Source organism: Chionomys nivalis, chromosome 9, assembly GCF_950005125.1.
Source record: "Chionomys nivalis chromosome 9, mChiNiv1.1, whole genome shotgun sequence".
Lineage (NCBI taxonomy): Eukaryota > Metazoa > Chordata > Mammalia > Rodentia > Cricetidae > Chionomys > Chionomys nivalis.
The window spans coordinates 80,141,448-80,154,316 of NC_080094.1; the positions used below are offsets into that span (position 1 = coordinate 80,141,448).

Genomic DNA, 12,869 nt, shown 5'->3' on the forward strand with positions numbered 1-12,869 from the left:
TCCCAGCATTCTGTTCTGTTTACTCCGCCTATCTTAATTCTATCCTATCAGAGGCCAAGCAGTTTCTTTATTAATTAACCAATGAAAGCAACAGATAGAAAGATGACCCTCTTCCATCACTGAGGCTGTTCAGGAAGACCAATTTTAGCTTTGAGGGCTTTTGAAGATCATACCTTATAGGTTCCTCTCTCTGAGACATTTTAAATGATGAAATGGTTTTTGCAGTAGGAAAAGGGAAAGAGAAGAGAAGCAAGGTGATGTGACAGATGGCATCAGAAAACTGCACCAGCCTATGCTTTGATACTATCACAGTTTACAGAGCCTGCATCGGGCAAAGTGATGCAATCAGTCCTTAGCGTCAGTATTTCCTCTCTGCTTTAACAACCATTCTTATTTATATCCCAATCAAGAATTGTCTCTGGGAAGTGTACATTCAAGTCAGTTAGGTGTGGAGAGCTGTCCATGTTGTTTTATTTCAGCGTTGTTGTGCTTAGTTCTCTGTGTTTCGTTGTTCGCACCAGCTGGTGAAGCACAGGCAGGCACAGATCAGGACCCTCTGTCCCCCGGAAGAATGTAGGGGGAGACTGCAGCTCCTGTTGCTCATGGCTCCCATTCCATCAGCCCTCTGTGGACACATGTGCATGCACACTGTGTCTGTCAGTTTGTGTTCCCCATTGCCTCCTAGACACACGTCTGCTCTTTACCTATGGTGCCGGCAGGCTTCCATCCTCTGTTCGGAGGCCTTCTGAGTAAAGGGTGACCAGGCCGACTCAAATTCCAGTTACCATTTAACTTAGTTTGGATTATTATTATTTTCACTAAGAATCAGTCTCCTTGTGTCTAAAACAAAGATATTTAACAATTTTTATAAGGGTTATGGGGAAGGATTTAAAAAAAAAAAACACAAAGCACACCATAAATATTGGCACCTTTCCTTGCAGCACCCTTCTGTAGGCTTATTGGATGCTTCAGAGTTGAAGTTATGCCCCCAGAGTGCTTTCTTGAAGGACTTACTGGGCACACGTGCCGCCTCAGCATTGTTTGCCTTGTATTTGCTGTCTTCCCAAGCTGCTTGTAATTTCTGAAAAGCAAGAACTCTTGAAACCGAATCCTCAGCTTTGGCAGTATCTTTGCTGTATGTGAGAAGCATTCGTTTGGAAAGTGACTCCCTCAGTCTGCAGTCACACTTAAATGTCCTGGTAAAGGAAAGAAATTACTTACATATTCTTAACCAAATGGTTGTCTCTACTAAGAAATCTGTGGCCTTCCAGTGATTGCATCTTCAGTGACAGTCTACGGAGAGCAGAAAGGAGGGGGAAAGATCCCATTCAGTGAGCCAAACCATCGGAGACAAACAGTGACAAAGGAGAGATGTCTCAGCACAGCAGACATAGTATTCTCTGGCCCAGACCATCAGGTGGAACTCAGTCCTGGGAGTGTCAACAGATATTCCTGATAGGGCCAAATCCTTTGACTCCCGGCACAACTGTAGTGAGATCAGTCCCGCTGTGGGAATAATGAAGGTAGCCAAAAGTGCCAGGGTCTCATTCAAGATTTAACATTTTGTTCTTAGAACATCTTTACCCAGGGAGCCGGAACATGCTGTCTGAAAGGAAATCAAGCGACCTTTTCACATTGCAGTCTTAATGTGGGATTGCTGCTATCATTCTCCTTTAATTCCTTGGGTTTTAATGCATATAACTTAAGTAATCCCTCACCTTTTGATATGACTCATATGAGCTATATGAAAGACTAGTATATTTTTCTGTAATCCATTATTCTCAGACATATCCAGGCTCTATATTTCTCACTTTTTTGTTTTTTTTGGTTTTTCAAGACAGGGTTTCTCTGTAGCTTTGGAGCCTGTCCTGGAACTAGCTCTTGTAGACCAGGCTGGCCTTGAATTCACAGATATCTGCCTGCCTCTGCCTCCCAAGTGCTGGGATTAAAGGTATGTGCCACCACCGCTTTTTATAGTATCTTTAGCTTCAAGGGGATATTTTACAGTGATGAATAAAAACAAGATCTTGAGGCTTGAACTTTGTTGCCTACCAGCTTTTCACCAAAATACTTGATTCTTACAATACCATAGCAGCCAAAACTTGAATTTCAGTAAAAATCATGGGTCACACACATACACCTATGTACTGCTTTCTGCACTGTCTGCATTGTCACCTTTTGCTCTTGATGTTTCGGGACCTTGCATTATGAGGCAGCGTGAGAGATGTTTCTAATGTGTGTATCTGTATCTCTTGTCATTGAGGTCATTGTCATGAGAAAGCCCTGGACAACAGCCATGACAAACAGAAATATTTTGGCAACCCACAGTCACTGGATGCTGCTGAAGAAGAGCCCTCTAAGCACGGAGCAGAGGAGGACCCTGTGCTTTCTGTTGAGAACTCAGGGAGGGGCTCAGATGCCCTTAGACTTGAAAGTAAGTTGATTTGACCTGAGCTATGCTTCTGTGGGAAAATCAACTCCCAGACATCAGGCTTACACTCCTCTCTCCTCTCAAGAGTTTGTTTCCTTCTTGTGACACTCACAGAGTCAGGAGAGTGACTCCAAATGACGGGGAAGTGCTCTTCACATGCTTTCTTCCTTTTCTGTCCCTTTTTTGCTAGAACAGACTTGATTCATGCATGTGCCTCTTTCTTCTCAATGCTCTCAGTCTGTGCAGTGAGTCACTGCTGAGAGGAACATCTCCGGCTTCTGGCATCCTTTGCTCTTGACCCTGGCCTGTCCTCAAATGCTCTCCCACTTTCCTCACTTAACTCTGTCCTGTGTCAGCAGCGCACCTGTGTCCTGGCCTTGCTCTTCTTCCTGCCCATGCAGTGTCTTGCCTTCGGTGGTACAGATTCCTATGAGTACACCAGTGACTCCCAGGCTGTGCTTGGCTTAAGGCTTCTCCACAGCTCCAGCTAATTTTTGTAGGCTCTTTCTCTTGATGAATAGGGTCGGCGTTTGAACTGAAGCGTTTAATTCCGATATCCCATCCTGTGATTGCAGCTCAACCCACCCCGGTCCCCTTTATCTCCTCAGTCACTAAGACCTATTGAAGCTCTCATTCTTCATCTACTCTCTCTGCTACTAACTGACTTAGGCTATCTTCACTTTCTGCCCTTCCTCTTAATCTGTTTTCCTAACTATAGCCTTTTACCTTTTACTTTGTATATGCGCTATCTATGTGTGCATACATATAAGTCTATATAGAATTAGAAATATATATATAGTGTGTGTGTGTGTGTGTGTGTAGAGAAGACCAACAAAGTCCATTGTTAATGGATTCATGGTGGGCCCCAAGAGTTGTTTCTTAAATATACTTCTAATCAGGTAAGTTTCCTAAGCCTAAATTTCTCAGGAACTCTCTATTATGATTCAGAAGAATCTAAACTAGTGTGGGCCATTAGGCAGCTTGGCCTCCATTCCTTTTGTAACTATACCTTAGCAGGAAGTACAATGCCCATTCCTCTCTCGGGCCTCTTTTGAGCCTCCATATCCTTCACACAGACTTATACTGACCTCTGCCAATGCTTCGCTGACCTGGGCATGTAGCTCAAATGGTAATGCTTTCCTGGCAAGTACAAAGTCCTGGGTTTGTTCCCAATACTGCATGAACTGGGTGTGGAGGGTCACACATCAGCTACATAGGGAATTCAAGGCCAGCCTGGTATGTGTGAGACTATCTCAAAAAGGGAGGGAGGGAGAGAGGGAGGGAGGGAGGGAGGGAGGGAGGGAGGGAGGGAGGGAGGGAGGGAGGGAGGGAGGGAGGGAGATCCTATACATTTCCAGTGTTGCCTCCTCTGAAACATTCACAAAGATTTCCAAATATTTAAGAACCTCCGTCTACTATCTTCTTCCTACATTTTACAAAACACATTTTATATATTGAAATTTGTTTGTGTGTCTTGGCTTCCATCAGATTATGAGCTTTCATTAACTCTTTTTGTTTTAGATTTACTTATTTTATGTGTGTAGGTGTTTTGCCTACATGTCTGTTGCACCACATGCATGCAATGCCTGTGGAAGCCTGAAGAGGTCATCAGAACCCCTGGGGTTACAGAGGCTTGTTAGTTAGCTGCCATGGAAGTTAGGAAGTTAGGAAGCAAACCCAGATGCTCTAGAGGAGCCCAAGTGTCCTTAACTGCGAGGCCATCGCCCCAGCTGTTAATATTCATTTTTACTTATTGTTTCATGTGTTAAGTGTTTGGCCCGCATGAATTTATGAGCATTGCATGCATGCCTGGTGCCCCTGGAGGTCAAAAAAGTACTCTGAATCTCCTTAAACTGGAGTTACAGAAGATTGTAGGCCACGTGGGTGCTGGGAACTGAACCTAGGTCCTCTGCAAAAGCACCAAGCACTCTCAACAGCTGCTCTAACTCTCCAGTCCCATCGTTTTTGTTTGTTTATTCTTCGAGAGTCAGGGTCTTTCACTCCATAGCCCTAACTGTGTCCTTGAACTCTCTATGTAGATCAGACTGGACTTGAACTCATAGAGATTCACCTGTCTGCTAATCAAGTGCTGGAATTAAAGGTCTGCCCCACAATACCCAGCATACAGTTGGGTAATAAAAATAAATATATTTGGGGATTAAAAAAAATAAATATATTTTTACTATTTTTTAATTACTTGTGTGTGGATATGTGCACATACATGCCGATGCCCACAGAAGCCAGAAGGAATGTCAGATCCTCTGGTGCCGGCGTAACAGATGGTTGTCATCCACTGGACATGGGTCTTGGAACTGAACTGAGATTTTCTGTATGAGCACTCTACCAGGCCTTCTCTTCAGTGCCCAGTCTTTGAACTTTTTACATGCCATGACCTGTGAAATCTTACATTTGTTAATTGAACATGGTATTTGTCTTATGTAGGTTGAATTAATACTTAGCAAGTAGGGTTGGTACAGTGGTAGGTATGTGTGATGATCTGAGTCTGTTCCCAAAATCCACATGGCACAGTGAGAGTACTGACCCCCACACGGTATCCTTTCATCTCCAGACACATGCATGCACACATGTGTACACATACACAAATAAATAAATAAAATGTCTAAAGTAGATACTAATAGAAAATCTTTTCTCCTACTATTAAACATTTAAAAGCTCCTGTATAAAAGAAGCAAGTAAGTCCTCAGGGAGACCACCACTGATGGGAACAATTGTGTCTTTTCTGCCCACTGTGACCTTCACCCTTATCGATTTAGAGAAATAATCAGTTCTATTAGAAAGTATTAGACTTTAAGCAAACTAAATCTCACTTACCAACTCACAGGAATTAATCCTTAAACTGGACAGTGGGTTTGCTCATTTAGTCAGGATGACTCCTCTCTGGCGCCTGGCCATCTCATGTCTTTTTTGGCACCATTACACCCACACAGTTCCCTGAACATCCTGAGGTCCTTGGGCTTACAGTCATCAGAAAGGACACTGAGTCATGCTAGAGCATTTCACCCATTTATAGAAATGGTCCCTATTCCATTACAACTCTCTAGTATCTAGGATATTTATGACTACTACATTAATCACTGTTTTTCTCTAGGACAATTTAGAGTAAAACCCAACCGCAATTTTGCCCCATCTCTCTTTTGTATAACACATCATTGCCTGAGACAGCAATCACCTGCTCAGCATTTTTATATCTTCAATTCCATGTGTTTCTATTCAGCCCCCGTGCTTAGGATGAGCCGTACTTACCCTGACTGGGGCAGGGAATTTCTCGAGCCCCTTCAGCGTCATGCAGACTTACTCAGGCAGATTCCTTTTGTCGCTGATGATTCTGCTCAGTGTGAGGAGTGAACACTTTTAGGCACTCACTTTTCTTGGCCATGTGTCAATCACCTGGAGTTCTTTGTCTTATCTTCTGGATACCAATAACATGTCCACAAGAGAACAGTCCACATGTTTTTATCAGTAGTCTTTCTTTGCTGTGGTTATCAGTTGTAAGAAGTCCTGCTTTTTACCGCAAACATGATAGTGTGTTTTCATGGACGCAGCCAAGCATAGACATTAAAGACATTTTGAGAAGTCTAGTTTTGGGGGAAAATTTAAAGAAATACAAATAGTTAGGTCCTCTCTGGTGACTGTTAACCGTGATGGCATTTTATAACTTACACGGGATTGTGCATCACTAACTTGTTAAACAGATATCCTTAAGCCCACTTTATAGATGGCCAATTAAGGCTCAGGAAAGTTAGATAACTCCCTCAAATTGTCAGAAGGTGGCATATCTAAAATTATATTTAGCCTCATGATGCATGTGGTCTCATTATTAGTGGACTTCAGAAATAGAGGTTTGATGGGTGAGAACATCATTTTTAGTTGGTAAGTCAGTCCTCATCAAAAATGTACATCCAGACACCTTATCCACCAACACACATTTCCCTAGAGAAGAAAGAACTTTACTCATGTGTCCTTTCTTAAAAATTTCACTTTGCTGAGAGTGAAGATGATGCCACTGATTGACATTTTCAGATCACTGCTCAGTACCTGTTTCCCTGGTCCACAGGTCCTCAGTGGCAAGCCACCACTAGAGAAGGAAGATGTAGATGCTGTACAGAGACAGTGGTATCATGACCTACTTCCACCACCACTGGGCGTTAAAGCTTGAGCAGGTCACCTCCCTGAGCCAAGTGCTTAACACACAGGAGCACCTGTTAGTTGAAGGAGCCCTCATTTTGGTACCAGAGCCCCCAGGGAAGATTCCCATTGGCTTTCCTAGATTGTCCTCTGAGTTGTTGCTCCTGCTGTAATGACTCACACAGAAGAAGAAAGAGTACCACTGCTTTGTTTTTTGTTTTTGTTTCTCTGCTCAGAACACATCAAACCTCCCTGCCCACCTTGGTGTGAGTGCTTAACTCTAGACCCTGCTTTCTGATTAGCATCCTGATGGTTTACACCAGTGCTTGTGACATAAGTCCCCAGCAGACCTTCAGCTTTGCAACCTGACTTACAATCAAGGAGGATACTGGAGCACCAGACAGTATTGCCCAGGGCCCTAACTGGTTGCATCGTAATTTGAAACCAAGTTAGTCTGTGTCCTATGTTTGGTATCATTAAAAGTGAGTATTCTCCACTGCCCTTCGTGATGCTCACTTGGAATCCCAGTACTTGGAAAGCCCAGGCAAAAAGGATCAATGAGCTTGAGGACAGTTCAGGATATATAGCAAGCTCAAGGCCAGACTGGATGGCATGACAGAGCCTGGCTTCAAACAGACCAGTTCAATTCTGGTGCTCCATTGACTAGTGTTTCTATTACCAGACCATAGAGGGGGTGTTTTAAGTCAGACCTGAAGGTCTGCCTTTAGGCTGTTTACTGTGCATGTACTTTTTGTAAATCTATTCACATCTTTCTAACCTTTGCTCCTTAAAATGCTCTCAAAGCTACTCTTCTGAAACTATAAATGCATTTCTTACCTCCCCACCCCTGCCAAAAAAAGATAATCACATTCTTTTATTCCTGTTCTGATGTTTCTTTCCCTCCCAATAGTGCCCCTAGCAGCAAGTCATCCACTGGTTCCGTGGCTACCCTGGGCATCTGGATCTCCCATCTCTACTTTGATGATCCGTTCCATTCTTCATTGATTTAAACCTTTCTAACACTGGGCTGGAACACAGGCCTCCTCTTAGGAGGCCAGTGGTCTTGTTTCCTGTTACTGTCCTGCCCTCGTGGCGTCAAGGGGCTGCCTGCCCTCTCACTCTCCACATCAGTCCAGTGTGCTCATTTCCTTCCAGTTCTTCGCCCCAGGTCTCACCATCCTTAAAATGCTCTCACTGGGAGTTTTCACAGCTTTCCTAGCAAAGTATTTGTTCAGCTGCTAGTTTCTGGGTTGTGTGTCAGCTACCAATCTCAGCATTGTGTGACCAGGACTCTCTCTATTAGCATAGTCTCCTTTGGAATCTCTTACACTAAAGGCCCCAGACTTAAGCCTGAATGTTCATGTGTTTTTGAAACATTGAGAAATCACACTGAGCTGTTTTCATTTAAATTGGGGCACATATGATAATCTGCATTCTCAGCACCCCTACTCTCTGTGACTCTTGACAGAATCCCTAATATGACTGAAACCCACTGTGAACCCATGTGACCCTCACTGTGGGTGCTCGAGTTCTCTCCGGCGTCACAATATTTATCCTCCATTTCCCATATGAAAATAGCGCCTGCTAAAGGAGATGAGGGGAAACTGGAGACGTGGGTGTCAGTCTCTGTTTCAGTTTATATCACACCATCTGCCCCACGGGCTGCAAGCCTAGAGTCACTCCTGCTGCTTCCAGTGTTATTTAAAATCTGAGATTCCTCCGCAGTCCAAACCTGTTACCATACGGAAGGCTGTATTTCCAGCTCTATGGGACATTGGGGCACGACAGTGCTCTCCCTGGGCAGTGTCTGCAGATCGCTGCTTCTTTCCATTCTAGTCTAGTCTCTAAGCTCCATGGATTGTGAAATCCCAGCCCTCGTCACACTGCTGTGCACCAGCAAAAATGTTTATATGAGCTATCTGATAACTGCATTAAATCCTAACTCTCCACTAACTTCACTTCTGTAGACAGTATTCCATTTTCATACTCAGGTTGGAAGCTGACATCCACTCATAGAAGCCTACAATTTCACATGAGACTTCAAAACCATCTTTAAGCTCACCCTATTTTTCTTCCAACGTTCTCTTTGCAGTCCCAAAGTCAACTTCCTCTGTTTCATGAAATGCCTTTCTGGTCCCGTTTCTGTCCTTTCTTGTCCCTTACCACCCACACCTTCACCACTGACTCAGTACTCCTAGACCTGGGCTGTCATCATCCTCACAGCCTTCACATACTTTATCATTATTCTACCCAAAGAACAAGGGATCCCTTCTGTAGGAACCCCTTTTCTAGACTCCACCAGAAAATACTAATGTCACAGCTTCTCTCTGAATTGCCTTTGCTGATTGCCTATCTACATGCTTTGTTCTAATCGACTTGCAAGTAGTAGCGCTTCGAATGTCTTCCTTATTCCTGCATACATATCTACTTTGTTCCGTAAGTACCTGAGCCAGTGCACATATGCTTTTTTTAGAAAGTTTCCCCCAGACTGTTTCTCTGTCTAAACCCTGCTGCAACTCTACCTTTTCTCTGGGAAGTACTGTGTGATTGCATTCAGATAATTTTGTCTTATAAAAAATTTTAATTGTTCCAAACATATATAACTTTCTGTTTCAAAGTTTGTTATTGTTATATTTAATTTTCCAGAGTCAAAATCTTCATGTGTTTTTTGCTCCCATCAAAATAGTTTATGACAGAGATAGATACATACATAGGAAAAGCTAAATAAACAAACACTGGTTTCCCTCACCCACAACGTACAGCCCATTTGTGAACCACCCATCAGAGGAGTAAATATAAACAGTGTATGTGTTTAGTGTTCCCTAAGAACTGCTGTCACTCTGACTCAAACACCCTCTCTGAGCGGCTCACTGTATACTAGCCGCAAACGCCTGAAGCAATTCCAGGGCCTTTCTTCGCTCAAATACTTGCTTCCATTATGAAATGCGCTCTCTCTCTCTCTCTCTCTCTCTCTCTCTCTCTCTCTCTCTCTCTCTCTCAAGTTTAAGTTATGTATTTGTATAATACTAAGTGTGTCCATATACACATGACTGAAGCAGTGGGAAGTAATAACCTTGAAAACTTAGACATTTTGCAGGTAAACAGCATGGATGCTTTCACATAACAGCCAGTAATGAAAGAAAGAAAGAGTTCCTAGCCACAGCATGTGTCCTAGTTGGGGTTTCCATTGCTGTGATAAGCACTGTAACCAAAAGCAAAGCTTATTTTACATTACAGTTCACAGTCCATCATGATGGGAAGTTAACACAGGAACCTGATGCCAAGAACTGAAGTAGAAGCCAAGGAGAAGATCTGCTTACTGGCTTGCTCTCCATGGCTTGCTCAGCCTGCCTTCTTAGGGGTGGCACCAACCCACACTGAGTTAGCTGGACCCTCCCACATCAATTCCTAATCAAGAAAATATCCCACACACTTGCCTTTAGGCTAATCTGATAAAGGCATTTTCTTAACCAGGGTTCCTAGAAAACTTTAGCTTTTGTTAAGTTTACAAAAAAACCAACTAACAGAGCCTCCTTATGCAATCAAACTAAAGGTTGAAAAGTAGTTGGTAGTCTCCCTTTGGCCAAAGCCACATTTTGTAAACCCATATGTTTTCATGGATGAAATTTATCAAAGACTCTGTCTTGTTTCAGAATGGGGAAAATGAATCATTTGGGAACCATAGGAGGAGAAAGAAAAAGAACCTGAAAATCAGAAAACGAACAAGTAGCGACAACTCTGACAACTTAGTCAGTTGCCAGACAGCTCTTCCATGGACATTGCTTTGAGGATTCCCAGTGGCAACTCTCTGCAGCTGTTTTCCTGGCTAATATGAAGCTTAATTTTATGTTGCTTGCCATTCAGCTAGGTTGAGCTGCAGGCTTTTGTTATGTGTGAACACCTGACAAAGGAGACCATGAGTTTAGTCTCCAGCTGTCTGCAGGCATGGCGAGACAGCAACAGCAGGACCTCAAGCACGTCAGAGATGAGATTGCTCTGCGCTCCCATCTCTTCCACAGCTACTGGGGTCTTCTTGTGCGGGCCCAGGGTTGGACATTAGGAATATCATAACAAGCTAGACCCTAAACTTAATCCCTTAATCCTTGTTGGCTGCATTTATACCCCTGGCCATGAGCTAGACAACAACCAGCTGGTTTTGTTTTTTTTTTTTTTTTTTTTTTTTGGTTTTTCGAGACAGGGTTTCTCTGTGGTTTTGGAGCCTGTCCTGGAACTAGCTCTTGTAGACCAGGCTGGTCTTGAACTCACAGAGATCCGCCTGCCTCTGCCTCTCGAGTGCTGGGATTAAAGGCGTGCGCCACCACCGCCCGGCAACCAGCTGGTTTTGTTTCAGTGTCCTGAAGAAGGGGCTTTGGCAAACCCACATCCTTTTCTCAAAGTACTGACCATAATCATAAAAAAATGTAGAAAGCAGCAGTTGGCATAGGAAGTCTAAGAGGAACTTACTTAAGTGACAGCAGTAAGGTTTGTAGTCACGTGGTCATAAATAGAACCTTCCAGATTTCTTAAGGAAGAAGCACAGCTTGACCTCAGGCTCGCCCATGTTGCACACTAGAAACTGGAAGGAGGGCAGAGGTGCCAGCAAAACAGAGGGTGACACCACTGGCCTTGTGCAAAGTTGTTTTCAGCTGTGGTCATCACTCTAGCTCATCCCCACCCCCGGGGACGACTGACATGCGTTCTGTGGCTACAGATCTGGTCGTGTCTGCGTGGGAGGCCTGACACTGGCCTGCTAACGCGATGTCCTTATCTCTGAAAAAGCCAGGGTTGCCAGCCGAAGGGATAATAGAACTGAAATAGGCTGTCTAGCCGATGTTCTCAGGCTAACCAGTGGGACATGCTATAAAAGGAAGCATTTTGCTCTTTGTTTTTGTACCTTATCCACTTCTGGAAAGGATAAGACATGACATTTATAAAAAACACAATATAAGGTCTGGTGATTAATTCAAAATAAAGAGCAATGATTGAGTAGTCAGCAATTTAGCAAAAGAAAATACACTAAGAAACTCAGAATAATCATTTCTGAGCATCCTCATAGTCTAAGTATGGGATGGAACTTAAAGGTTGCAAGTTTCTTAGGAAAATAAGACAAACATGCCAGATTCTTGAGAGAAAATTTTTGCTAGCAAATTCCACTGAAAGCCTTAAATACTTGAGCAACATAAGTACCCCGTTTTAAAGGAATGAAGTGAGCATATGGCTATTTTTATAATAACCATCATTGAAAATGGCCTTCATGTAGAATTAGAGTAGTTTTTACTAAATCATTGTTCAGATAACTAAGCAAGCAATGTGGACTGGACACATAACTGTTTCATGGTAACTGAATAAAATTTAAAAGGCCTACACACTAAATAAATAAGAGTAAACATCATCTTTGCCTTCTATGTTTTATAGAGAGATCAAGTGGTCTTTCGAAACAAATCATGGGAACCACAGCTGTCCTGTCGCTAGCGACACCATCCCTGCCTGCCTGCCTGCCTGCGGTTTCTGCCATTGCTTTCCGGCAGGGTTTGGCAAAGGCTAAATGGCAGAGATGGTGCTCTGATGTGATGTCTGAAGATGCTGAGTGGTATTCTATAAGAATTATAGCTAAGCTGCTAAGCAGAGCCAAGATGTCCATAGAAACAAGGTTTGAGTCACGTGGAACTTGAGTATATGCTATGAGATTATTGACAATACGAACCCTTGAATTGCAGGCACAGTGGTTGAGGAGAGCAATGGTTCTGACGAGGTGGAGAAGTCAGATGAAACAAAGATGTCAGAAGAGATACTGGCCTTGGTGGATGAGTTTCAGCAGGCCTGGCCCCTAGAAGGCTTTGGGGGAACACTGGAAATGAAGGGTCGGCGTCTGGACCTGCAGGGCATACGGGTACTGAAGAAAGGCCCCCAGGATGGAGTAGCCAAAAGTTCTTGTTATGGTGACTGCAGAAGTGAAGATGATGAAGCAACAGAATGGGTAAGAATTGCCGGCTCGGAGCCGAGGAGAAGGCCCAGTCAAGCAAGAGCAAGAACCTCGGTTCAGTCCCCAAAGACCACATTATAAAACCAAGCATAGTGCCACGTGCTTGTGGTGCCAGCACTGGAGAGGCAAAGGCAGGAGAATCTTTGTGGCTTGCTGGCCAGCCAGCCTAGCCTTATCGGGAACCCCAATGAAGACCCGATCTCAAAAACAAAGTAAACAGCTCCTGAGGGTGTATACTTCAAGTTGTCTTCTGACCTCCATACCCATGCATGCCAGTGTGTTCATAAACACACATACGTGTAAATGAAG

The 12,869-nt window shown here is 43.6% G+C and overlaps 1 protein-coding gene across 3 annotated transcripts in view; it reads left to right on the forward strand.

The window, feature by feature from the left end:
• The window catches only part of Ttc17 (tetratricopeptide repeat domain 17), a 118,331-nt gene that overhangs the window by 69,667 nt on the left and 35,795 nt on the right, over nt 1-12,869 (forward strand). For 2 of the 3 annotated variants that reach the window (XM_057781335.1, XM_057781336.1), the window contains exons 17-18: nt 2,264-2,434; nt 12,295-12,554. In XM_057781335.1, the coding sequence (XP_057637318.1) occupies nt 2,264-2,434; nt 12,295-12,554 (431 nt within the window). The remainder of the gene's footprint in view (nt 1-2,263; nt 2,435-12,294; nt 12,555-12,869) is intronic. The other variant, XM_057781337.1, reaches the window with a different exon arrangement.